The 27,687-nt window shown below is 35.2% G+C and overlaps 1 protein-coding gene across 1 annotated transcript in view; it reads right to left on the bottom strand.

Annotated features, from left to right (window-relative positions):
• The window catches only part of CFAP47 (cilia and flagella associated protein 47), a 271,684-nt gene that overhangs the window by 10,303 nt on the left and 233,694 nt on the right, over positions 1-27,687 (bottom strand). The window contains exons 60-64 of the mRNA XM_029964748.1: positions 26,493-26,652; positions 25,752-25,843; positions 21,619-21,777; positions 10,483-10,654; positions 8,830-8,991 (exon numbers count right to left, since the gene is read on the bottom strand). Of these exons, the coding sequence (XP_029820608.1) occupies positions 8,830-8,991; positions 10,483-10,654; positions 21,619-21,777; positions 25,752-25,843; positions 26,493-26,652 (745 nt within the window). The remainder of the gene's footprint in view (positions 1-8,829; positions 8,992-10,482; positions 10,655-21,618; positions 21,778-25,751; positions 25,844-26,492; positions 26,653-27,687) is intronic.

Genomic DNA, 27,687 nt, shown 5'->3' with positions numbered 1-27,687 from the left:
ATCACTGCTTTTACATTTTTCATATCCCATAAACTGAACACCTTAAGATATTGCAATAATAAAAATTAGGTTCCTCTATTGATATTATTTTAGAGCTCTTATCGCAAAGAATTTCTGTCACAGGTCCCACAGGTCTTTTCCAATGGCTTGTTTCATGGCAGTGCTGTTGGACCCAAAGAAAATGCTAATTCCTGGTAAAAACAGTCTTAGGCCAATCCCAGACTGAAGCCTGTCTATTGCAGTTCCTCAGGGAGTCCTTGCCATAAATGTTCTCAGCATGAAAAGAATATTCATTTTTGTATTTTCTGGTGAGGCACTTCCTTTTTAGTCTTTATATGTGTTGCTAAGGACAACTCTACTGCTATCTGGACAGAAAGAGAACATATGAAATTGGAACTAGAAATACAATGGGATGGTCAAAAATTAATCCACAGCACTTTGCCACCATACAGCAGGGCAAGTGTCATACACGCTTAGAGGGAACACATTTTCAGTTGATAAAACCTGAAGAAAGAAAAACTAATAGCATCCCAAATAAAAGCTGTTCAAATCTGTTTATTCATGGACTGTCACACCAGAAATAACACCGCTTTTCAAAGAAAATACTCACAAAGAAATGAAATTTAATATTTTATGGCAAGTCATATCTCTACGGAAATGTCCCACATTTCCTGGACAAGCTCTGTTCTGTGGGTGGTAAGCTGGGCCTATGTCATCTTGTTTAAAAATAGCTCTCCTTTGGAATATGTTCTCACGAAAGGTTTTACTATATTCAAAATGCTCTCATGAAAAACAGGTTACACCGTAGATTTATAGAAACAAACAGTGCGAGTGTAGAAAGCAGAAACCAAAAAGCTTCTGTTGCTTAAAAAAAAAATAAAATCAAATTAACTGATATTTAGCAGTGCCATTAGATTTGGGTGCATCAGCAGATTTAGCCTAGCTTTTACTTTAGGTGACAGCAAGGTGGGCAAAACTACTGCATGTCTAAAACGACATTTTGTCTTGTGACATCAAACTTATGCTAACAATGTCTTTTTGTGGTGCCTAAAGCTGTGCAGCTGAGTTTATAGCCCTGGGCCATAAGCACTAATCCTGCTATGGCCTGAGTTCCCATCTGTGTGCTGCCTAAGCCTTGAATTTTCACATCTTTGTTTCCCACAAGGCCTGCTCAGCTGCGAATGCCTAGAGCATACTTACTACACAAAAAGAGCAGGTAGGGGATGAAAAAGAAGTGATGGCTCTTAGACTGAGTAGCAGGTAGAGCACTCATCAAAAATGTGTGAGATAAATATTCAAACCCTCATTCTGGGAACAGAGACCTGAACATGGGTCTTCATTTCTAATATCATTGCTCTATAGACTAGACACAGGAACATATTAAGACAGTACTTTATCTCCAATGTTCAGTCTGCTTTCCAGTAAGTAGTTAGGGATGACAACTCCTAATAAGCACTTTGAGTCTTTGTAAGACATACAAGAGCTTGACTCTGACTACAGATGTAATGATGAGATGCTAAGGGAGACGAGACAGGGGACAGGCCACAGGACACAGAAGACACAAAAAAATAAGGATTTCAGTCTTGAAGAAATTGTTTCTTAGCAGGGTGTCATGCAACAGAGACCTCAAAGCAGTCAGAAAATACACAGGAGAAAAAGCTGTAGTTTTTGTCTGGATAGGGAGACCAGACAGTTAAAAATGAATCTGTCACAAAACTGATCTACAGTTGTGCATTCAAGATACTTACCAAGTCAGAGAAGAATAATCTTATTGCATCAACCTTGTCAGATTTTAGTTTTCATTTTAAAAAATGGAGAAAAAAATAAAGAACTTTAAAGAAAATCTGCATACTTCTTGACAGCATAGACACAAGGTAATAGAGGTAGCTAGAATTTTTTTCTGTGTTGAGTAAAATATATAAATACATGAAAACCTACGTGAACACATATAGTCACACCTAAAACCTCCCTGTTTCCTTCCCCTCCACTCTCCAAAGCTTGGTAGTTTTAAACAAAGCAGTGTGGGTATTTACTGGATACAAAATGTTTCTCAGAGTAGAAACTATGCCCAAATAAGGCAAATAGAAATTCTGACAAATTAAATGGGTAGCCTTAATATCATCATAATATAGGCCAGCAGGGATTATGATGAAATATAGGTAACTGTACAAAAAACTAGCAATTAAAAAATTACACACAATCAGAAACAAGAACCTTTCACAATGCCTGTAGTGCTGATAAATCATGAACTGTTTTAAAGATAAATCTGAAGATGTCCTCTCAAGAAAGAACAAGAGTGTTTTCATTGGTATCCATATTACATGGGTTGCACTGGCACACTGGGTACCTCACTAGCATAAATAAATTGCTTTCTCATTCTCATCTTTTACAATAAAGAGAAAGCTGGAGATCAAATTCCCAGAATACCACCAGAATTTCAGATATTATTGCTTTCCATGTCTGTATATTTAGTGTATAATTAAAAATTAATAATTATGTGTTTTAAAACTATTAAAATTTAATTCCTCCTTTTGATTACTCCCTCAGGTAAAACAGCTCTAGAGTCAATGTTTGGCTTGTCATTCCTAAGCCATGAAGGAAGGTTGAGAGGCAGTCTGAATTTTTTCAAGAAGGTTTTTGTTTAACTCAAGGGTGGCAGATACATACTTTATAAAGTTTTATGACATCTAGAGTTTTGAAAACACATATGAACCAAGCAGAAATGAATTAGTAAATGCAGGGTCAGAGGCCTTATAAACCAGAGAAAATAAATGTGTCTTCTTACCTCTGTGTTCCTTAACTCCTGTCGTAATGCTTTGATACTTCTATCAGACAATATGAACTCTACCCTTACTTAAATAATGAACAAGAGTAAATATTAATTTGAATTGAAATAATAATTGGACAATGAAGTCATGGCAACCTGGAAGAGATAAAACTGAGCTACTTTTCAATAGGCATACTTATAATTACTCCTTTAGTCTTCTTAAATATCAGTCTGTGTTAATCAGCGTTCTTCTGTTAGATAATTTTCAAATTAGTAAACAAAAAAATAATAGCACCTTACATCTTCAACTAAAAAAAAACTTAAAATTTATGTTCCTGTAGAGATCATACTGCAAAACATAAAATACCCCAAAACACCTGAAACTATAAACCTTTATTAAATAAAGGCTCAAAATAGCTTTAATGTTTCTCTTCCTCAAACTACTGAAGCAGTAAATTATTCCTGTAGAAATGTATTCCTTTAAAAAACTCAGTATTTTGAAAAGCCATACATAAAAAGCAACATACAGTGTTTTTGATCAAATGTTTGGGATTTTTTTTTTCTTTTTTCAATAAAAAAAAATCTGTAAAGTACATAACTGCTTCAGTAAATAAGGGATATGGTTTGAAAATGTTGCAATGTGGTTCCAGAAATAGTTAATCATAACTAAACTTCTTGTAATTTGCATTTAACATCTGCTGGATGACACAAGAAATTTCAGTAATTACGCGGTCAAGTCCTTTAAACTTATTAACTGTACGCATTTGTCAAATTCTATAGAATTATTAATGATTGGTACGATAGTGACTTGGTGTGATTTAGATCATTTCTTACCAACTAAAAAATGACAAGGGAAAAAAAAATTAGGAAATCCTCGTTTATTATCAAAATTCATTATGTTTCATACCCAAATGAACTCTTGTTTAATTGACCACTCTAAATCCTAAACTCTGGACGTCAGAAAAGGTTTAACTCCAACTTTTACTTCTGTGGCTTTGGAGAGCCTGGTTCTGAATTAAAGAACTTTCAAAAAATATGAAGAAACATTGAATGACAAATGACTGTTGGGGGATGCTTCACCAACCTTGACATGGCTTTTTGTCGTGTACATGTTGTAAAAGCAAAGCAGGAGCAAAGCAGGTTTCATCTTCACAAGACAATTTCTGTCTCATTCCTGTTCTACCCATGGGTACTATATTTGCAGATTGACTGATTTTTCCTGCTAAAAGCAGTCCAGGTGACATGACTGGATACAGCCCCTGGCTAAATGTGTGACAGGTATTGTATTACCAGGCAGGAAGATCATAACTTTTTGAAAGGTCTGCATCATGTGCATCATTATTGATATTTTCCACTGGTCTCCATTCAGACTCCAAAAAATGGAGCTCAGTCAACATTTGTCCTTTGCAGCTGCCACTATGTGGGAGATGCTAAGATAAAGTATTCTAATTACATCTTTAGATTAATGGTAGAATTCTGCAGAACTGCTAACAAAGAGATTGGCAGAGGAATCCAGGCCTGTAACGTGCACAGTGACATGAGTGAGCGAGGGAGAGGGTGCGTGTGCTGAGAACTTAATGAATGCATTTCCTTGCAGCATACATAATTCTGGCTCGTGTTAGTTCTAAAGAAATACAGCAGTAAATACAGAAAAGCAGAAATGGTTCTTAAAATTGTAACTCTAAATATTTTTTTGTTCTTCCCTTCACAATTAGAGAGGGTACAGAAACAAAATGGGTTGCTCTCTAATTCCTCAGGCAGGAATAACATAAATTTTGTGTGATCAAGAAATGCTTTTAATTGAACATTTATTCTATGCACTAGGAAATGTGCATAGAAGAAATAAGGAAAATCCCCAGTGAAAAGTAGGTTAAGACAACTAACTCAGCACATGCAGTCATTTTAAAGCCTAATTTGATCTTTACTCTCATCTCCCCAGCCCACCTGTTTGGTTGAGGTTTTTTCTCTTTATTTTAGCTCTGTTTCTATAATCAGGTGGAGCTTTGGATTTTGCAGATTCCACTCTGTGGAGACCACATCAATACCACTCTGCTTTTGTGATAGCAATTGATAAGTATGTTTTTCTGAGGTGCAGTTAGAGTTTATCCAAGAAGTTTCCTTAATATAACAAATATCCTGTTTGTGAGAAACACAGAATTTGAATGACAGGTTGGGATGGCAAGATGGACAAAATTTTACCGTATAAGGGAAGCCATATGTGACTGAAATAATCACAAACAGGTGCATGGAATGCCAGAACTAAACTGGTGAAAGGAGACTGTGTATGAGAAACAAGAAGATAGAACAAACAGTAGAGAATTATCCCCCGTTGGACTGAACCTTCAAAAGCAAGGTAGTTTACAAAAAATTTCCAAACAAATACAGTATTCATCTGTGTCTATCTATCCACACATTTCATGTTGGCCACTGAAGTATTTGCACTGAAAAACAAATAAGGTAACATTCTATTGTAGCGGCACATCCGTATTTTAATGTGAAGAAATAAATTCAACCATCAAAATACCTCTATACAGGAATATATAGCAAGGAATAAGCTCCAAAACCCAGTTCTATATTAATACAAATGTTCTGATCCAAAACAAAATTGATTAAAAATACATTATTTTCAGTAAAACAAACAGAAAGGACTAGCTTTCTTAAGTATCACTTTGAGAATTTTTATTCTCTGTTTCAATTACAGATTTCAATATAAAATAATGGACCAATAATTTGTGATGGATATCAAACAAGCTTCTATAATTTTCATTTCCAAGGATAACATTCTATCCTTTTTGGTCAATACTGCTGTCATTCTGTAAATCATTCTGTAAACCAATACCTACACTGCATTTGGCATTAAAACAAACACTAATGTGAATTCAAACAGAGGCTTGTACTAAAGCCAGTTACCTCAGTGAAAATACTGCAAATTATTTCAGCTGGTGTTGAATTAAACCTACACTTATGATAGAAACCAAAAAATGTCATCTATGAATTTTAAGAAGTGGCATCATTTTGTTATTTAGCAAGTGAAATCTGCTGATTTGACTCTAATCAAGCTTAATGCCAATACAAGAAACCATTCAACGTGTCACTTTTGAATTTTTAAAGCTGAAAATAAAGTATTGGTATATTTAAATATCATAACTTTTCTAGGTGCAGATAGTTTAAAAAAATATATTTGAATTTTTCTCATACAACAAAACTGTTTAGCTGCATTCTCAGTGTCTTTCACTATTTACTGAAGCAGATATTGGGTGATTTCACATTGGGGTCATGCATCTGTGAACTTTAAATGTACTAAGAGTGCATTACAGATTTGCATGAACTCTCAGAGCTTTCATTATTGCAGATCATTGTGAAGAGTGTAGCAACTATCTCCCATTTGTAACTGTTCATTGTTCCTGAGGCAACTACATCCAAATCATTAATTCAGTCTGAAACATTTTGAACACATTGAGGATTTTGCTGGGAAGGGGTGGAACTAAAGAGAGAAGCCCACATTTGGGTTGCAGGAGCTGTAAAGAAATGCACCCTGCTCACTCAAAAAGATGTATAGGTGTTCTCAGTGATGCTGTGCAACCTCTCCGTCCTGCCAGAGAGAAAAAGACACATCTGTAGAGTTCCTTTCAAGCAGGTTACTCAGAAATACAGCTTTATTTCCCCCACAGTTACACTCAAGGTAGCAGTGCCATGAGCTACTGTCCAGCATAACAAAGGAAGACAGGGAGTATGTATATGCAAGGTGAAAAAACAACTACCTCTCTTTAAGCACCAGAACTGATTCTCTATAGGATTGTGCTGCTGATTGTTTACTTAAGAATACTCCAAGGGGTTGATCACTTTTTTCTAGGAGGATCTACAGGATGACACTCCATATCCCATTTGAAACTTCTAAACCATGCTTTAATATTTCATTGTTTTATTTTTAATCAAAATAACTTGAGTTATTCAAGCATTAAATTACATCTGTAAGATATGGTTTTCTTATGTAATTGCTTTTAATCTGCAGGTCCGATATACTAAATGTTGGTTGGCTGAGTGTTCTACTTCTGTAGAAAACCTCCACCACCAAAATCTCCTAAGCAAATCAAAGATAAGATAAAGTAATATAAAACTTACAGAGCAGTTCACAGAATTCACAGGATCACAGAATGGGTCGGGTTGGAAGAGACCACAATGGGTCATCTGGTCCAACCTTCCTGCTCAAGCAGGGTCATCCCAGAGCACATGGCACAGAATTGCATTCAGATGGTTCTGGAATGTCTCCAGTGAGGGAGACTCCACACCCTCTCTGGGCAATCTGTTCCAGTGCTTGGTCACTGCACAGCAAAGAAGTTCTTCCTCATGTTCCAGTGGAACTTCCTGGACACCAGTTTCTGCCTGTTACCTCTTGTCCTATTGCTTGGCACCACTGAGCAGAGCCTGGTCCATCCTCTGACACGCCCCCTTCAGATACTTGTATATGACCTCTCAGCTGTCTCTTCTTGAGGCTGAAGAGGCCCAGCTCCCTCAGCCTTTCCTCACAAGACAGAAGCTCCAGTCCCTTAATCAATTTTGTCGCCCTCCACTGGATCCGCTCCAAGAGCTCCATGTCTCCCTTGTCCTGAGGAGCCCAGAACTGGAAAAAGTTCTCCAGGTGATCCTCACCTGGGCTGAGCAGAGGGGCAGGATCACCTTCCTTGACCTGCTGGCCCTTCCTAATGCACAATGGGTGCAGTTGCTGGTACAATTTACAACACGGAACTTATTCAGCACATGCATTACACTTTGTATTTGATATGTATGGGAGGAACACTTGTTATACAAAATAAAACTGGACTTTGTTTAAGGGCAAAAGAGAATCTGTCTTCCATCGTGCCTCTTTCTTTATATAACTGTAATGACTCAGGTTTATAATACCTTTCTGGAGAACTTTAGGTATCTTCACTACTATCAAACACCTACCAGGAGATTACAGTATTGCCAGAGCAACTGCTTCACTTTTGCTCCTGAAACAGCCCATTCCATTGAAGCTGTTACCTTTAACACCATGATAGGAGCCTTTTTCAGAGTCCCCAGTAATTATCATCACTGACAGACATCTAAAACCTGGAACAACTGTCCATCTTAGAGGTACAGCTTTTGGAAATAAGCTCTTAAAAAACAAACAAACAAAAAAATTGGTTGGAACCAAAGAGACTTCCTGAGGGGACTGCTACAAAAGGATGTATCTATGATGGAAGCTAAGTGTCTGTCTGCATGTCTGGCACATTTTTATATATATATATAGGAAAAATAGTTAATTTTAAAGGGAAAAAAAAGAAATAAAAACTTCCATAAGCTAAATAGATTACAAGTGTTATGATTCTTTCAAGTTCACTGTTTACTATTTTAAAATTCACCTATTATTATGACACAATTTATTCCTTGACTTCCTGCTGTATACAAACAACACTATGAGTTTGATATAACTTTGTGAAAGCCTGAGAAAATAATTGATACATGTAAAAATATATATTAACAGAGATTTCCACAGGAATTTTAAAAAAGGAGAGCAACAAAATACTGAAAAAACACACCATTATTTTAGCTAGTGGAAGGACAGAGTAAAACTGAATTCATAACATGCTTACATAATACACCAGGAACACTATAAAAAGAATGGCACATTTAAAACTTTTTAAAGCACAATGCAAAGGAATATTCTTGGTGTAAGCATTAAATACTTTGAAAAAATCTATTAGTGAAAACATTAAGACTTTCACAGTGAGCCTTTAATATCACAACACACCTTCCTTCCCATTGTATTACACATTTTAACACACACCTAAGCCTTCTATGGCAAAACTAAGTGCATAACATAAACATTTGGATCTATTGCATTCGAGAAGCCAGAGCCCAAATATAGAATGTTTCTTTTTTTCTATAGCACAGCTTCAAAATCACATTTGCTACTTAAAAAATGCAGTACTTGAAATTAATGATGAAATAGCTGCAGACCACTTATGTTTCTGTTGCCCAAATCTATTCTATTGTACACTCAGAAAACTGCATAAATACTTGAGCATAAGTATTTTTACCTTGTCTGGCTTGTAAGCTTAAACCCAACTATAGATTCCTTATTCAGGCCAACTGCTTCAATGTTGATGACATCATCTACTTCTGGCTCCGTAGCAATGAACTGCAGTGGAAACTTCCAAGCACCTCCTGCAGTCCATTGTATCATGAGAGTTGCCTCGTTCCTTAAAATTTCAGATAAAAACATTCAGTACATAGAAAGACATTATAAAACATAAACTGACTAAATAATGTCAAAAATAAACCTTTAGTGTGTAGAAGTAAACTACAGTAAAATTAAATACAAATTACTTTCATTTGGAATATATCCTTAATTTTGCAAGGCATAGTATATATCAGGTGCACTTGACTGGAACGTAGACTAAATAGCACTGGATATTTACAGCAAAGTACAAAAAAGAACATGATATGAAAGAAAAATGACTGGTACAGCTATGAGATTTTATTATTCTTCTGCTTACTCTCTCTTGAGTTTAACAAATTTAAGTAAATTTGTTTTAATAGTTATTCTTTAGTTATTGTGGTCTTAGAGGAGAATTTTGTCCAGAACATTTTAGCAGTTCATATTAGAATCAAACAGATCTGACAAATGTCCATGTACTTTATAAAAATTCCAGACTCTGATGTCTTTAGACTCTCTAAGAAAGGAGTTGGTGCTGTAGATTCTGAAGGTAAAGAAACCAATTAATTGCAGTCATCGAGTCTCTGCATGAACCCTGATAAGTCTCAAGTATGCAAAGATAAAATAAACCCAAACCAAATCAGAAAATAATAAAATAAAAAGGACAGAGTAGAAATAAAAAGGGTTTCTAAATTACCCCCTCTCTGACACAATGACACTGCATGCAGTGGGAGGATAGTTTTTTCCTAAAGGTATGCTCTTTGTTTAATTCATTAACCTTCTGGACTGCTGCAAGTACAGAGTAACCTCCTGCACCCTAAAGATAACCTTTTTGCATGTAATCCCTGATATTCAGCAGTGACTGCTCCCTAACACTCCCGGTAATGTTGGGACTCTGAATTTACTGTGTGCCTGCATTTTACTGAAGTTTCTTTCCAACCTCCTCCCCACACACATTTAACTGCTTCAAAAGAAAGGCACAACTTCTCTCTCTCCAAAAGGAGGTCATTCCATAGTTTCCTTTTAAAGAAATGGGATGTGCCAATGTAAATCAAACAAAATCCATCATTTCTCACATCACAGCTATAAAAGAGGATAACATTTTCCTGTGGATCATTGTTACCAGAGCACTAGAGACTAAATTCAAATTTAACTATCCCATCCAGCCAAAGAATATGCACACATGCTCATCTAGGAAAAATTTTCCAAGACTGACAGACCATCTTGTCTGTATGCTTTTCATGAAATTTGAGAAGAATTAATTTCCATTGAAAGTCTTTCAATACTCCAATGTTTAGAAGTAAAATGGGCTTCCACACAAGCTATGGAAGTAACCCAACAGAACTATCTCGCAGGCATTAAAAAGAAACACTATTATCATACTGAGAAGCAGAAAGTGAGAAAATCCAAAATAATAGATCTCAGAGGCGAAAAAAAAATGAGGAAAAGAGTGAAGGGAGGTGCTTATGTAGCTAAAAGTGATCAGACAGGAGTTCATTACATGTTCTCTTGGAAACAAGGAACAGGAGCTTACCTCATTGGTTTGTTAGGTGCAAACACGACATTAAAGATCAGTGTTACGATTCCAGATTCTGTATCCCACTCTTTTTGAACCAGATGCATACCAACCAAAGATTCAAGCTGAGATCTAATTTCATTTGATTGATATTGCAACTCATACAGAAACTCCGCTGTTGCAGAGGAACCTAAATGATACAAGAGAAAAAGATCAGTCTTATTCTCACAGTTGGCTGCCTATGAGTTACAATTCTTTCATTTGTTACTAAAAATGACAGACAAGTAAAACTAGTAATTATCTAAAACTTGACTGATTTCCTTCTGACTGCATAGCAAAATCTTCCCATTTCATATGATAAGCTACTTAGGATATGCAAATGATTACAGCAATATTGTTCTGACTACCACTTCTGTGTTATGCTGAGATATTTCTAGTGCATCAGGCAAATGAAAACTGCAAGAATGTAACACTATTTTTGAGTCATGCCACTGGGACAATCATAAAAAAAAAAAAAGCCATTAAGGACATGAGTGCCACTGATGGCTGCAAGCCTGAGAAACAATACAGAGAAATAATGAAGATGTCACTAGTAGCCTCTTCTCCCCTGTAGCAGCCATATAGGGCCAAGTAGTAATGACATAAGAATAAACAGCTGAGCTTCTTGAATCAAATGTGTCCTGCAGCTGTAATAAAGAAAACTGAGATGTTCAGTATACAGTAGTAATTTGTGCACAGAAGGGAACATTTTTATGAGGAAAAGAAAATCAAGCTGCTAATCTATTTAAAAGTTTTACATGTTTTATGGGTGAGAAGTGCTTTAACACAACCACTAAATCCTACAGGAGATTTCTTTTTACTGTGACCACATATCTCAGGACACATTTTGAAATTGCACAGCTGAGTACAATGTGTTGTACAGAACTGCTGTGTATCCATCCCTGTACACATATCCCAGCTACAGAGTGCCAGTCAGCTGCAGAGTTAATTCCTAAGGCCTTCTGACTTGGAATTCTAAAATACAGTCTACAGATTTGTTTATATAAAAAGTCAAAGAGATGATGGACTGTGAGATAGTCGAGGAAAAGCTTACTTTGCTTCTGCCAATCTGTAAGACTACCCAAATTTAAGTGAGTATTAAACTTTCTTATGCTTCTAGTCCTTCCTCCTTCTCTGAAATGTTCAAATTCCTTCTTCTCACTTCCTCAGCTAACAAAAGGTGTGAACCTTTGTTGCCTTGTTTTTGAACACACAGATCAACCCCCAGAAATGCAGCAGCTTATACTGAAACATTTCCAACTCTTAAAGTAGATACTTCACAAATCTCTGTACAATTCCTACTAAAGAGGCACACAGAGAAGCAAAATATTATTCCCAACATATGGGGTTATCAGTCATAGTAGATACACACTGAGTACCAAATATACAGGATTTTCATACATTAATCCAACTATCATATATGAACTGTATTACAATAAATGTATTTTGTTACAATGAAATTAAACACGAACATTTTTCCTACAGTTTATAAAATTTAGGATCATCCTACACTGTTCCATGCTTTCCTGTTTCTCTGTTTGAGAAATATAATGCTTATGCCAAGCATTGATTCCAACACAGCCCAAAGCTTTTAGTAGTCACCCTAAACAAATGTTAGAACATGAAGATTAAGACACTGACAATCAATGGGAGAAAAAGGATGAAATCATTTGGAGCATTCCACAGTGAAAAAAATTACAACTTTTGAGCAAGTGTTTCTTTCAGCAGTTATGCCACACAATAATACTCAGGAAAATCTTATTTTATAGTTCAGATGCTAGGAAGAAAACATTGTGAATTACATGCTGCTTTTAGTATCCAAAGACATTTGGGTTTGGTTTGACATATGTATATAGAACCTTCTAGTTAGTAGCAATTAAATATTTATATTTTTTTCTGCTCCAGGTTGTTTTGTAACCTGTTCTGTGCTCATATTAAGTAATTAGTTAAAATATTTCAATACTTTCAACAGATAAGGAAAAATAATGCATTTATTACTGACAATATTTGAAAGCCTAGTTATGCTGGTCCTTTAACTGGTTTTGATCTAGGCTCCTGATCTAGTTTAGGACTGCTCAAAAATGAAAAATATAATTATATTTTCATCACAGCTGCCCTGAAGACTATTATATTAGGAATACTTAGGAAGCCTCTGTGAAATATTAATATTTGATACTAGACAATTCTGTAATACACATGCTGCTTAAACAAACTGGCAGAAGCCAGAGGGAAAAAAAAGAAGTAATGAATCATGGCTAGTAAATTGTCCAATTTTTCAAATATTCAGAGTTCTCTTGACTCTTAGAATTTCCACTTTCAATTGCAATGGTAAAAGAAATAAAACATGGAGACAGAATTAACATTTTCTTTGCCATAAAGCCCAAAACAATATAACATACTGTTCAAATATGCCTTGACCCTTTAGCCCAGCTCTTTGTATGCTTTCATTCAGTAGTTTTCTTTTTAAAAATTACCATTTTCAGTACAGGTAGAATTCTTGTTTTATCTAATACAAGTTGTAAAATACACATGCTGATATAAAGTACACCCCAATTAATCCACTTCTGTTTTGTAAATAGAGAGCAGCAGGGAGAGCTTTAGCCACACCTGACTCAACACAAAGATTTTTATCTATCCAAACACTGGGAAGATAAAAGCATGCTATTTATATACAGCTGGTTACATCCAGGGAATAGAAGTTCTGATTATTAAAAATATTACTTCCTCACATTTACTCAATAATACTTTGCATTATCTAAGAAAAGGAGTAAGAATATGTTTTGAGGTAACTATTCCAAGACAATTTTTTCAAGCATTAAACATTTCTTCTTTTGAAAGGCAATTAATCTCAGACTTTAAGTGTTTTCATTTGTGCAAATAATGATTTCCAAAAAGGTAGTATGCATTTAGGCAACATTGTGGATGCAGAATTGCTGAAGCAGCTATGTTTAAAAACCAAATCAGGTTTTTCAGCTATACAGTTCTATAACTTGGCCAACATTTATTTTCAAATGCTAGTAAGGACACTTCTTAAAAAGCACTAGAATAAAAGTATTTGGTTTGTTTAAATAGCCTCTAAGAAGATGAAAGGATATAGATCACTTTTAAAAAAATCCAAGGATTTTACAGTCTGAGCATATAAATTGAGAAAATGTGAATTTTTGTGTGACTGTTACATTTACTGTAACACTAATAAATAGATGTCATGCATCTAAAAATTAAAGACTAGTCTAACAGGTTCAAAAAATAAGGATCTCAGAAATTTACATGACTTTTTAGTGGAAAAGAACCTGTATTCAAACTTCAAAAGAGTTGATAACAAAGACATTTGTAGACAGGCCTAATGTCTATAGAAGGTACTGAGAAAGGCCCACTGGATATATCTGACCTCGAAGAGAGTTTCACTCTGTCATTAGAGAAGCCTTTGTACCTTCCTCCCGTTTTTGAAAAGCGAGTGTTTGATTTCACTGAAGCCCAGCTCATTACAGAATGTGTTTTCTGATGATAAAAGTCTAATGGACACTGGCCTGTGAGGCTGCAGTCTCTCCTGGATACCTAAGGGAGATCAAGCTGCCTGAGCTTTCCACACGTAGTGCTTAACCTGTGGCAGACTTGGTGACATAAAAATGGCACAGGGGAGGATCTTCTCAAGGGACTCTCTTTACTTTCACACTATCTCCCATTTCCAGTGAGACAGACAGAAATTAAAGCTGTGATAGAAAGATGCTCAGACTACTGACATGCTTATCCCCGTTACAGAGGCTTTTCCTTGGATGGATGCAATAAAAGAGAGATGCAAGTGAATGCACTTAACTGGCCTTCCTCACCTCCCTTTCACCAGGCTGCAGTCTTACTTGCAGTCGTTTAATAAAGGAGGGCAGTGCAATCACCAAATACAAATATGCAGTGAAAGCCCAGCCTTTCATAAATTTGAGGTTTCATGCTTTTCATAAGCCGGATTGTTTTCCTTTGGTGCTGAATGTAACATACTGCACTCTCTCACTGATTTTTTTCACTGCTTCTCATAATTTTTCAAGGCTAAGTGTCTATTCTGGCCCTGACACCCAACAAAGATTTCTTCTCCTCTTGAGCTAATAGTCTCTAAACTGTTAAAACAGAAACTAAAACAACAGATGTTCACAACTCATTTTTGCCAGACATCCAGCATCTAATCTTGACCTTCCAAATCTTATGAAATATCTTTCTTCATAGCCCCGTTCAGCTCTCATCTGACACTTGTCCTTTTCCTGCTTCTCCACTGTCTTCCAGGAGTCTTGACACACACACAGATGAAACTCAGCAGACAGTGGGGAATGAACATTAAACATGCAGAAACACCTCACCAGCAAAATCAGAGGCAGACAGAATACATTATTGTACAGTAGATTAAACCATTTTAATACAGTTTTCAAGTAAATGTTCAAGTGAACAGCAAAAAGTGAATTACAAGAATAATAAAGGAAGAAAAAATAAAAGGAAGTCTGGTAGTCAACATCCCAACATTTAAGTAGACATAGCCCTTCCCAAATCTTCGTTCGTGAAGCCTAGCCATGATGATGATCATCTGGACAGTAAGAAATGTATCTCAGCTTAGAATTAAATAGCTGTTTCTCACTGTAAAATGTCATAACTCCATGATAATATCAGCAGAATAAACAAATTACACAAGAATCCCAAAAGACCTGCCTGTAGCTTAATATACCTTTACCAAATTTCTTCATACAGGTACAAAAGTGCTGTATGTAGAGCATGAAAAATAACAACAAAGATAACATCATAACTTTAATAAATATGAGACATCAAACCACCTTAAATACATAGAAATAAATGGATTTTAAAAAGCTATATCCTCCTGTTGATAATATAGTCATTGATCTTCATTGGAAGTCAAGGAAATCCTCACTGAAGTTCTGCATATATATCTTCATATCTCTTCCCTGCAAATTTATTTCTCTTTCCATGTCCAGTCAAAGCTCTTCATCCATAGCTTCAAGGCTGTGCAAAATTCCACTTTTAGCCACATCCTTTTATAACCCTACATCAAACTACCTATTTCCCTAGGAATAGCAACCAACTTGAATTCTTATTTTCTAAATTTTTGCTTACATTTGATATTTTTGTTTCCTTATTTTTCTCTTTCAAAACTCTTCTTTAAAACAGCTATCCACTTCTAAACCAAGTTTCTACTGTAAAGAGAGCAGTTAAAAGCCTTTCCTCCCCTCTTTTTTTGAGCATGTTTCTTCCAAACACTGCAACAACTGAAATGGAAGCTTGTGAATCCATGTATATGAAACACATAGTGGGCATCTAGTATCTGCTCTTCCACATATATTTCTGCACTGTTTCTTGCAGATTGTTTTCATATATTCTCTCTCTCTGAATCCCTTTTGCATTAATTCCCTTTTCACTATGCCTATCCATCCACCTGCCTTAACACTCTTTCTTTCTTTTGATATTACTTGGCATAGTAAATTAAAACAAAAATCTCAGAAAAAGCAAAAGGATTCTCATCAGCCCAAAGGATCTCCCACATTATTCTCCTTGGATCTGATATTCTACTCAGATTTGTACACTGACCTATCAATTAATTCTATAAAGGAATTGATTAAAATGTGTTTCTTCATAACACATTATATCGCTTTTCCAACAGGCTCCCCTTTTATTTAGCCTTGTCTTCATTTATCCAGAAACTCTAGCAGATAAAGATCACATCATTGGCTGGGCACAGGGAACATCAAAGCAGCTTCTTCATGAACATATCTCACGATTTAGTCTTAATTCACACAGACATTATTTTTTGATGGTATTCTCACCCATCTGCCTCACTTTGAATGTCACCCATGGAAATCAGTAACAACTCAAGCTGTCTTTTAACCGAAACATTCAATTTGTGTTGGCACACACAGAGGCTAAATTGAAAACTCATGTCACAGTTTTTTTCAACAGTCCTTGATAGTTTCACACCATACAATGGTCTATTACAAAAGGATCCATTTTTTATCTTCTGACTTTTTTCAATATACAAAACAGGCTGAGCCACAGAGACTGGAACACAGGACCTAATAACCAGGGTCACGTTATTTTCCTTCCTTTTCCTTATCCAACAGACTGCATTCAGCTATACATAAGATGGAAGATCCATAACATAGGGTAGTGTAAAATCCTCTACTATAAGACAGATGTAATCTCAGGGGAGGTATCCATTTGTGTTATGTTTTGGATACAAATCAGTTTCAGAATTAATAAAAGTTCAGTGTAGCAAATTTCTGAGGTTTCACTCTGTATTCCTCAGGTGGCTTAAAGAAAGAGTAATGGCTCAAGGTCACAATTTCATTCAATGCTCTGTGGCGATTCTATGTAACTTCTAGTCACTTGTCTTGTAGTTTCAATATCTAGCTATATCTTCAAAGCTTCAGATCAATGTGTTCTTAAGCTGTCAAAACTAGAGGCCTGATGCACTAATTTATAGAAACATAAAGTTGTATACATTCTCCAAAACAACAGGAGAAGGTTGTTTGGTTTTAGGTTGTTTTTTTTTTCATCATGTTCTGCTGGAAATGTGCATTGTGGGAGAGATGAAGGGGATCTAGAGATAATAACTTCATTTTCTGTAAGAACAACAAAATTTGAACAGTCCAGCTTCAGACACAGAAGACAAAGAATTTTAGCACAAAAATGACAATAGGATGTAATAACCTGGAAATAGAAGAGCATTTAGGGTAGAACAGTTGCACGTGTGCATGTGGTTTTTTACAACAGTGGCTGTCAGATACATTTTCTGAGGCAAATTTAGGTGCATAAACCCTCTACTTGCTTTTCTATGTTAAAAAGCTGAGACAAGGAGTGCACTGCTTCATTGTACTTCTAGGAAACCTAAAACTGTATCTCTTAAGGGCTTTGGTTAGCAAGGTTTTGTTGATGTCCCATAAATAATGACAAAATAATTCAAAAAATAGTGCAAATTAATGCATTGTGAGGTGCTATGATGTTGCAGAAGCACAGTTAAGGTCCTGGAGACCTGTGTTGGCTACAGTTTTGAGTTACAGAAGCTTTCCCAAAATATCGTTACAAAACAAGGGTGTAGTAGTTTCACTTCTATTGGAAGCAATACTTCCTTATCATCCAACCACAGCAATTACAGGAAATTCTGTGAGCAGGAAATGGGAGGAATGGCAATCACAATCATATAACAATTAAAGTAATTAATAGACTCTTGCAGCAAATTATATTGCCTAGGTTTTTCTCATCCACTAACTCAAAATCATTTTAAGAGATAGCTATTTATGTATTCTTGTTTCAGAGATACATTATGTTGGGTTACTCAATCAGTTCTTTTGGACTTCTCATGTTTCCTGGATGTACATCATACTGAAGAGTAACACCTGGAAGAACTTATTAATTTCTAGGTTTGTATTATTTATTGTTTTTGCAATTTTGTGAAGCTGAATAAATAACTTCAGATTAGTTTATAATTGATCTGGTTCCCTGTAAGCATTGAATATTTAAACTGAGCATGATTTTGCATAAGTGTCAGAAAGTAATTTTAATTAACATAATGATGCTTCTGATTCCTAAGGCTTGCAGATTTCAACATTTTATAAAATGTTAAAGAAACAGAAATGAATGCCTGTTCTGTAAACAGAAATAAAAGCAGCTCCAAACCACGTTTGCTCACAATTTATAAGTTCTTCATTTTTTTCAGTATTTGTCATTAGTGTTCTACTTATATTAAGAAACGAGAGTAGGAGGGGTTACTTATGAGATAAAAAATTATGCTAATTTTTTTCTTTTCTTTTTTTTAATGGACCTACTGGTAGCCTTGTATATCAACAAATAAATAAAGTCCTATTTGAAATTCTTCATTAAAATGCCTGGCATTATTTCAGTTCAATAAAGAAAATAAACAATGCATCCAATCTCTCCCATGCTTCACTCATAAATTAAGAAACAAACAGCCAGATGTAAACAAAAACTAAGTAGCTGACATGACAATCCACCTAAGGCTTTCATTTCTCTCTGATGCTCTCTTCTTTGACTTCTACTAGTTCCCTGTTTTCCAGCAGGAATTGTTACCCTTAACTACAAGGTAATAATCCATAACAGAGTAACCCAGTCAGTGGTTTACCCCCTTGTTAACACTTCCATTTTGACATTACTCACTTCTTTCATCTGCTGTTAATCCAAAACAATCAGTTTGTTTTTCTTTCTTATACTCTTGCAGAGTAAGAAAATCTCATTTATATAGCTATAACTCTCTCATCCTCAAAGATAATTTAAAAAATAATGCCACAATGATTCTGACAATACAGAGATGGCTTAAGTAGGACAGAGGACCATCTTCATCATTTATTATCCTCTTCATATTGCTTTCAATATTAACCTGCTACATTTTATCAGGAATCACATTAAAATCTCTGGAGGAGAGATTAAGTCTATAAAAATATTTTGTCTCCACCTACACTAGCATTTTTCTTTCTTTTGGTGTTAAGATTTCTTTGGTCAGATCCAATTTTATTGAACTCATATCCCAAAGGTGAGCCTCCTGATCCTGATCTGCCACATTAAATAGAATTTCAAGGAAAATGAAATATGTCTGTATTTCCTATTGAATACTTAAAGTAAACTAAAAATGCTGTTTTATTAGAATAAAAATAACAGCCCTCACACTTGTTTGGATGAATCTCAGCTCTTAAATTTGCTTTACTGAAAAAGATATCTTTAGAGTCACATGTAAGGAAAAAGATGAAAAATACATCTAGAGTGAAAATATGCATTTAATGCAACTGAAAATTATTTTTAAAGGGTCATATTATATTTGCTATGTCTAAAACATTAAGCTTTTATTATTTGATCCCTGTAACTTTGTTGACTTCAGAACAACAAACTATATCATTTCAGATAGATACTATTTAGATGGTCCCTTCTTAAGAAATTGTAATAGTTTTCTGTGTCAAATGATCTCTGTTGGATGAAATTGATTTTTTATGTAAAAGACATACTTGAAAATTTTTAACTTTAAAGTATTTATACTTGTCCAAATGCCTTAAATACTGAAGCAGATTATTAGCTGTTTAAATGTGATCTGCCAGTAATTATCATCATTTATCTTTGGATGTAAAAACTGCTTACTGCACATCACACATACACTCTGATAAATCACTCTTTCAGAAGAGAAAAAGAATGAAGAACAGCTTGCCGGGCTGTTATCTTAGAGGTTTAGGCTTTTATTTATATTATTTCTGGTAGAATGAAGAAAGAGTAGATAGTACCATTAAAGTTGATTCCTAATAGGCATCAAATTCATCTATAAATAATGACATTTTAATGTCACTGAAAACCATGAAAAGCATAGTTATAAATGGTCTTATTACCTATGGTGTAAAGCATTTCACTACCACACTTTTTGCTTGAAAAGATGCAATGTGCCAAATCAATGTCTTGCAGTGAGTGCAGAAGTCAGTGTTAACAAATTATTCCTATGAATAAAACAAGCACTACACATCAGGAACCTGCAAGTCTTTCAAAATGCTGCCTCAGTTTGCTCAATGTATGTTTTTTGTGTCAATTCAGATGCCAACATGTTGGAGGGAAATACCTCAAGTATGCTTAAGGTAGCCTGCTCATATGTGACAAGTCAATAAAGAGCTAAACACATTATTCTAGGATAAAAAAAAAAAAAGTCCCTCTGTATCTTGATGGACAGCAGTTCTCAAAAGGATGAATAAAGTTATATAATAGTATTCACAGTTATATAATAGTATTCACAGTTCTCCAAAGAGGAAAGAATGTATACTGAGAGCTTCACATCTTTTCATTTTACTAGACTGACCACTAACATTTTTTAATATGGGAATATAAAATAATAATACGCCCAGATTATAAATTATCTTTGACTCTGCAATAAGAGTAAGTATAAAGTTTAAGTAATTAAAAATACTAAGGAATCAGTAAGTATATGCTATGCAAGCTCTTGTTAACAGTTCAACTCCAGATCTCCTCTTTTTTTAAAAGCTTTCAAAAATAAAATTTGTTTAAAGATCTGGACAGTAATTGCTTATATGAGACTACATTGGTCAGTGTGCAGAGCATGGTCATGTTTGCATAAAAATCACCCTTATAGGAAGGATATAATTCACCTAGATTTACCTTTTACAGCTTTTTAGGTTTTCATAGTTATTTGACAGGACAGTTTCTGTAACATGGTATTCCTGCAAAGTCTCTGTTGGAACAGACTGTAAATGGCAGAAACAAGACACAACAGCAAGGTTTGCTGCCTCTCCAGCTGATCGCCTCATGGCAATCACAGCAACATCTGTAAACTCAATTTTTATGACCTTTCAATGCATTACACTCTTACACAAAGTTTGAGTATGAGTGAAATCCCTTCCCTCATTTACAGCTAAGTTAAACACACATTAGGTTGTCTCATATGTCATAATGTTAAGTTTCAAAGGCACACAATTTTCAAATTTATTGTAGTGACTATGACTGAAAAGGTACATCTATTAAAAGAAATACCAGCGATACAGCAGTAACAAGCATTCTTTTCTTGCCACCTATATGTTGTACCATTCTGTTTCAAGGAGAGGTATAATATGAAAGGCTGGGGTATCTCTGAAGAAATTGATTTTCACTGTGTTCTCAGCAGATTAACAGTAAGTGGAAGCTATCCTTTAACAGAACTTTATCACTTCTTTCCTACAAGTCCTCCTTCTTCAATCCATTTTGCTGCAGATATTGGCCTGCTAGTAGGAATGCATCTTAAAAACAGGGACAATCTGCAGATAAATGTTTCTTTGTAGTGCTTACACAGACATATTTTTGCTAACTTTAGACTTTGTGCAGGCTGTTCTCTTTTGAAGCAGAGATTGTATTGCGTGCAAGCCTTACAGCCAAGACAGATTAAAAGAAAAAAGACAGGTCAGGTTCAAAGGTGCCTACAGCTGAAGACATACTGTTAAACAGATATCCTATATTTGCAAAACAATAGAAATATGGACTGGGAAAATTTTTCTAAACCTCACCTTGCCACGGCTGAACAGCACATTTGGTGAAGTACTTACCTTATTTGCAACATTCCTAAAATAGTATGATATCAAAACCATTTATTCTTACCATCAGTGACTTTAACTTCTTGGGTGTTGGCTGAATTATCTCTATCGACCATGTCAGAATTTGTTGCATCAGTCACAGCAGTTGCATCAGGAACTACACCCATCAGCAGCATTTCTACTCTTTGCTCTACTCTCTGCCTGGCTCGACAGCGAACCACAACTACAGAAAAGTAAAATCATGTTATTTGTAAAGCACTGGCATATTGATTTTAACAAAGCAATTAAACATAGAAGTTAAACGTGCTTAGAGAAAGACAAAATACCAGTGAGGAGCAAGACAAACCAAAGCTTTTCCCCAGCCTTCAGTTTCCATTGCTTTGTTAGGTGAAGTAGCAGGACTATTGCTAAGGAAACAAAAATCTGTTTGTACAGTTAGTTCCTAACAACATTTGCAAATTTCTCTCTTATTTTTAATCATTAAATGTGTCTTCATTTTAGTTCAATTGCAAATAGGAACTACGGCATAGTTTGAAATATGCCAATAAGAAAGGAAGACTGAAACAAAACCAAAGAAATACAAGAATTTGAAGGTTAAATGAAAGAATATTAAGTTACTCTTTGATTTCCTAATTTAAGAAAACTGTTGTTCAAACTTCAGCTTTAATAGAAGTATGCCAGAATAAAAAGTATTCTTATACAAGTTTCTGTTTGAAGCATGACAGAGCTTTTTTTTCAATTCAGAAGTGATTTTAATTTATTGCTTCTAAAATGTGTCGTTTTCATTACAAAGTTGTCAGGCCCTAGCTTACACGTTAGTTTTTCTAAAGTTTGCTTCAATAGTTACTCTTTATGGTTCTTTCAATATTTATTGGCAGAGAAAGAGGAGGAAATTACATGCAAGAACTGAAACAAAAGACTTAGAATTTTTTAGAGTCATGGGAATCACCATGAAAAAGAAGAGCTGATCACATACTTGTCAGTGTCAAGGTCTAGAAGTCATATTCATCAGAATTACATCCAATGTTTCTTTAAAAATTAACAGAACTTAACACCAGGAGTTAATGATAAATAGTTTAGAACCATATCATGGTGAGTAATTATGTAAAGTGCTTAAAAAAGAGCAATGAAACTCTTTCTTCAATGCCATGTTTATCTTCAACTTTCAGTTCTAATTCACTATCATTATTCTGGAAAATAGGTTTTTATACATCAAGTTCAAGTAATCCCCTTTCCTGTTTAACAGGGCTGAAGTAATTTCTAGATCTTTCTTATTTAACAATAGATTACACTGTCTGCATTACACTAGCTTACTAAATGTTTCAGATTACTGTGTGCACATGTGGTGTTCACATCCTTTTTTATTCCACAGTCCATCTAGCTACCTGAATTGACTCTATATTTTCTTTTTTTCTAAACGGCTAAGTAATACTTATGGATAAAAGTCAGATACATCTGGGATTTGACTGGACAAGTCCCTCAAAAACCTGATCTAATTAAACCTACTTTTGACCAGGGAGTTGGAATAGATGACCTCCAGTGGTCCTCTCCAATCTAAATTGGTGTATGGTGCTTTGACTACAAGAACAAAAAAAGTATTCTGGATGATCCTCTGCTTGTAATCACTTTTATAACATAGCCAAGTTATCATCTACCTAACATGTTCTACTTGGGCTGTGACCACTGATCATTTTAATTGGTCTCATGAGATAGTAAGCCAAGTGACTTCTAGAAGTTTAAGTACATTAAGATGCAAATAAGAATGACAGAAAGATGAACTGCCTAATATACTAGCAAAACAGCTTTGGTTTTTGACATAAGAGCTTGTAGCCTCCAGGCAATTTTAATAAGTGTCTGCATTAAAAGAAATTACAATACAATTTTGTTTATTATTTAAAACAATTTTTAAAAAAGTATATTTCTTGTTATTATCTGCTTTGGATTCATGCCTTACAACACAGATTTTTAAAAAGCCCATTTAAAACTGAAAACCATGGGATTTCAGAATCAAAATAAGAATAGAAAGCTTCCTAAATACACTCACAAACAGGTATTTCAGTTTTCTGGGTAATTTTTGAAGAACCTAGCACTTCCTTAGAAAAAAAAGTTAGCCCAACATAACATGCTGGCCAAAGAATGGCATGTATTCAAAATGAAAGCAATGTTTCTTGTATGCATTACATTTACTGAACAGAAACTAATAGAAAACATTTTTAAATATAATTTAGTTTTGCTGCTTTAAAGAAGTATTTAGGAATTTAAAATTACTTAAGATTTGACATTATTTAGGTTTCTGATCATATACAGAAATGATGTTACTTAAGCAACTTATGAATGCTAATAGTTTTAATTCACAGCTTATATGGCAAGTCTTGGGTCCTGCACTTGGGTCACAACAACCCCAGGGAACACCTCAGACTTGGGTAAGAATGGCTGGGAAGCTGCCCAGCAGAAAAGGACCTGGGGATTTGGTCAAAAATCAGCTGAACATGAGGCAGCGAGCCCAGGTGGCCAAGAAGCCCAATGGCACCTGGCCTGTGCCAGTAATAGCGTGGCCAGCAGGACCAGGGCAGTGATCATCCCCCTGTACTCAGCACTGGTGAGGCTGCACCTCAAATCCTGTGTTCAGTTTTGGGCCCCTCATTACAGGAAAGACATTGAGGGGTTGGAGCATGTCCAGAGAAGGGCACTGGAGCTGGGGGAGAGTCTGGAGCACGAATCTGATGAGGAGCAGCTGAGGAAGCTGTGGGTGTTCAGCCTGGAAAAAAAAGGAGGCTCAGGAGAGGCCTTAGCGCTCTCCACAACTACATGAAAGGAGCTTGTAGCCGTGTGGGGGTTGGTCTCTTCTCCCAAGTAACAAACAACAAGACAAGAGGAAATGGCCTGACATTGCATGAGGGGATGTTTAGAATGGATATTAGGAAAAATTTCTTCATGGAAAGGGTGGTCAGGCATTGGAACGAGGTCACCAGAGAAGTGGTGGAATCATCAGACCTGGAAATGTTCAAAAATATGTAGATATGGTGCTTAGAGACATGATTTAGTGGTAAGACAGAGGTGCTGGGTTAGTGGTTGGACTCAATCTTAGCAGTCTTTTCCAATCTTAATGATTCTGTGACTCAAATGAAAACAATAGCCCAATAAAAGGAAGATTTATCTCAGAGTGCCAGTGAATTACATAACAGATTTAAATAACACAACAAATATTCACATCAATATACATAGTTTTAATGCTAATGAGACTCATTAAAACCATCATTTGGGGCAACAGCTGATTACACGATAATATTCTGTTTCATTCCTTAAGGTATTAAAGTGGAAATTAAATAGATGAAAGCTCTAATTAATACCACATCATTGGTATTTGTCTACAAGTAAAGAGTCCTTAAGCAACATAAATTAATGACAGTACAAATATCTATTTCTATGTTTTTCCAGAAATTGTTCCTGTACCTTAATACATTAAGTGTAGACAGGTATTATATTCACTTATTCACTCTTAAAAAGGTAAATTGAAAGGAGAAGTTGCTATAAAATTTTCCTTCATGTACACATTGAAATGTAGCTTCATCAAGGATATAGATTTAAAAGGCTGTTCACAATTTCCTGTTTCACAGTTCTGGGATTACATCAGAACTTAAAAAAACAGGTGATCAATTCTATAAGCATTTACTACCCCCAAAATAAGCAACCAAAAAACCCCTTGTGAGTGTCAGTTGTTTTTTAATGAAAGTTTACTTCTCAGAAGCAAAGGGAAAACTTACTGCTGTTCACACAACTCTGTATTCTGCTTTCGATTAAGAAATGAAATTCAAGGCTGAGAAAAACAGTGAACATCTACTCCAATATTTTGCACCCTGTAAACTCTCCAGAAGGGTGTTATGGGTATGCAAGCAGAAATCTACCCGTGAGTTAATTAGACTTACCTTCAGTTCTCAAACTCAGCATTAATTGGTACAGTGAAGGGCACAGGCCTTAATATTTTCAAGTGCCCCCAGCTCCTTTTATCCACAATGAGAACAAAATAATAGATCTAGATTTGTAGGTTGCAAATGGAGATTTTATTTTTAATATGTGATTTCATCTTTTTTAGGATGTAGCAAAGTACTGTTGCAAATTCTTGTGATCAAGCAGGCAAGAACATAAATGACTAATTTTCTTAAAATTATCGTTGAAGTTTTTTCAACCATTACCTACCTAATTTCTGCTGTGGTGCTTCAGGTATTCCATGAACTGGATATCTCCAGAGTATTCCCTCGATTTCCCCACTTTCTGCTAGAAAAACATTCCTAGGAAAACAAGTGAAGAGTATCATTCTGATAGACTGCTGAGAATTCTTTTTCCAAAGCAATCTAGACTTTGTTGTCTAGAATTGTTAGAAAGGTTAGACTCTATTTTATTGTGTACTGTAATGATAAATATATCTGAGAAAAATAAGAAATAAAATACAACTATACATATCAGCTATAAATTATATCAGCTACAACTTATATCCACTTAGCATATTTGAATATTATTCTGTCTGGATATGAGAACATTTGGCCTGACCTGCATTCTGACAGGTAATATTTACACTAAAACAAAGTTTATGTAGTTTATGCATTACATAAACATATCCAAATGAGAACCATAATGAGCCCAAACACACAATAAAAACAGAGGTACCTAAGAGCTTTCAATATTCATAACTGCGCTGGCAGGTAGTACTTTACATTTTCTTTATTTAAAGTGGGAACAGGAAGATATTAAGACAGAGGGAATTCTTACCCTGAATCCACATACTTTGTAGGGTACATGTAAAGCTTTTGATGGCCACCCATTGCCCTCAAATCAGAAACTTGATTGCTTTTGGGAGCTATACATGAATAGTCAAAGGGGAAATGAAGACAGGACTGAATATCCTCAACTACTTTTTCCTTTCCTATTAGAATAAATTACCTGTTTAAGTCTTTATTTGATCCACCAGAGAACTCAGAAGTCCATTTTTCACCATTTTCCTTCCTTACGTGAACTATCACCTCAGCTTTATACATTTTCATTGCATGTGGCACGAATAACACCGGGATATTCACTTTTTCTTTTGGAGCTAAATGGATTCCTGTAAGATGTAATAGATTGTTATGATATTTTGAAAGTTTTGAAAATTATTGGTTTACTCATATACTTCCCTTTCACTTTTTTAACCACTGTTTAACATTTTATCAGTGTACTGTTTTCCCTGTGAAAAATTCCATTTTACCCTGCTCTTGCTACAGCCAATTCCAATCTTATAGTAGCATTTGTGGCCTGTCTTCCTGTATCAGATACATTATGTTTCAATGTCCTGGATAGAGAAGTTTATATGAAGTGTTGTTTTAAACTTCTGCTTAATGATTAAACTTTGAAATGGGACCCAGAGAAACTCTGAAGGCTCAAAACAAAAAAACTACAACTATGTTCCACATTTAATATTCAGAGATCATGTGTAATATATGTATGTCAATGCCATGGTTTTCTAGGGCCTAAGTCATGTTTTTTTCAGCATCTGTGGGTTGCACCTGTGAGTAACAGTGCATTCAAGATATAATTGTAATATATTTAAAATAATCTACATTATTATTTTACAAAACACGCCTTTTCTGTATGATATTACATCAGAATGATTTTGCTGTATTAAAAAAGAAAACCTAAAGCTATGTTGTCTGTAATGAAGGCAGCCTGATACATTGAACTTTTAAGGCCCTGTTCCAAGATTTAAAAGATATATTACATATAAGTATATTGTTGGTAATGATGTGGTCAAAAGGTTTTTTGAAAATCTTTAAAAGTTAGCAACTAATTTTTAATCCAGTATCGGAAATAACTAAGCTGATCACAGACAGTGTTGCAATGCTACAGCACTGACACACTGTTTCCCCCCCACGAGAGAATAGGCAGATCTCTCCTACGATGTGCCCACTTTGGGCTTAAACTGGTGTAGTTAAGACAGATGCCTATAATGCAATATCTTTAAAATAGAAGAGTATTCCTCAGGATATATTTGCAATTAGATTGCCTTGAATCCACACACGTGCACACCAAAGTAGTGTAACCAACAACGGTAGGGAACCACTTTGTAACACCATTACAGCACATCCTTAAGTTTCATTTGCAG

This window comes from Manacus vitellinus, unplaced genomic scaffold (genome assembly GCF_001715985.3).
Source record: "Manacus vitellinus isolate BGI_N305 unplaced genomic scaffold, ASM171598v3 scaffold_7_pilon, whole genome shotgun sequence".
Taxonomy (NCBI): Eukaryota; Metazoa; Chordata; class Aves; order Passeriformes; family Pipridae; genus Manacus; species Manacus vitellinus.
This window is presented reverse-complemented; position numbering and strand designations above follow the sequence as displayed.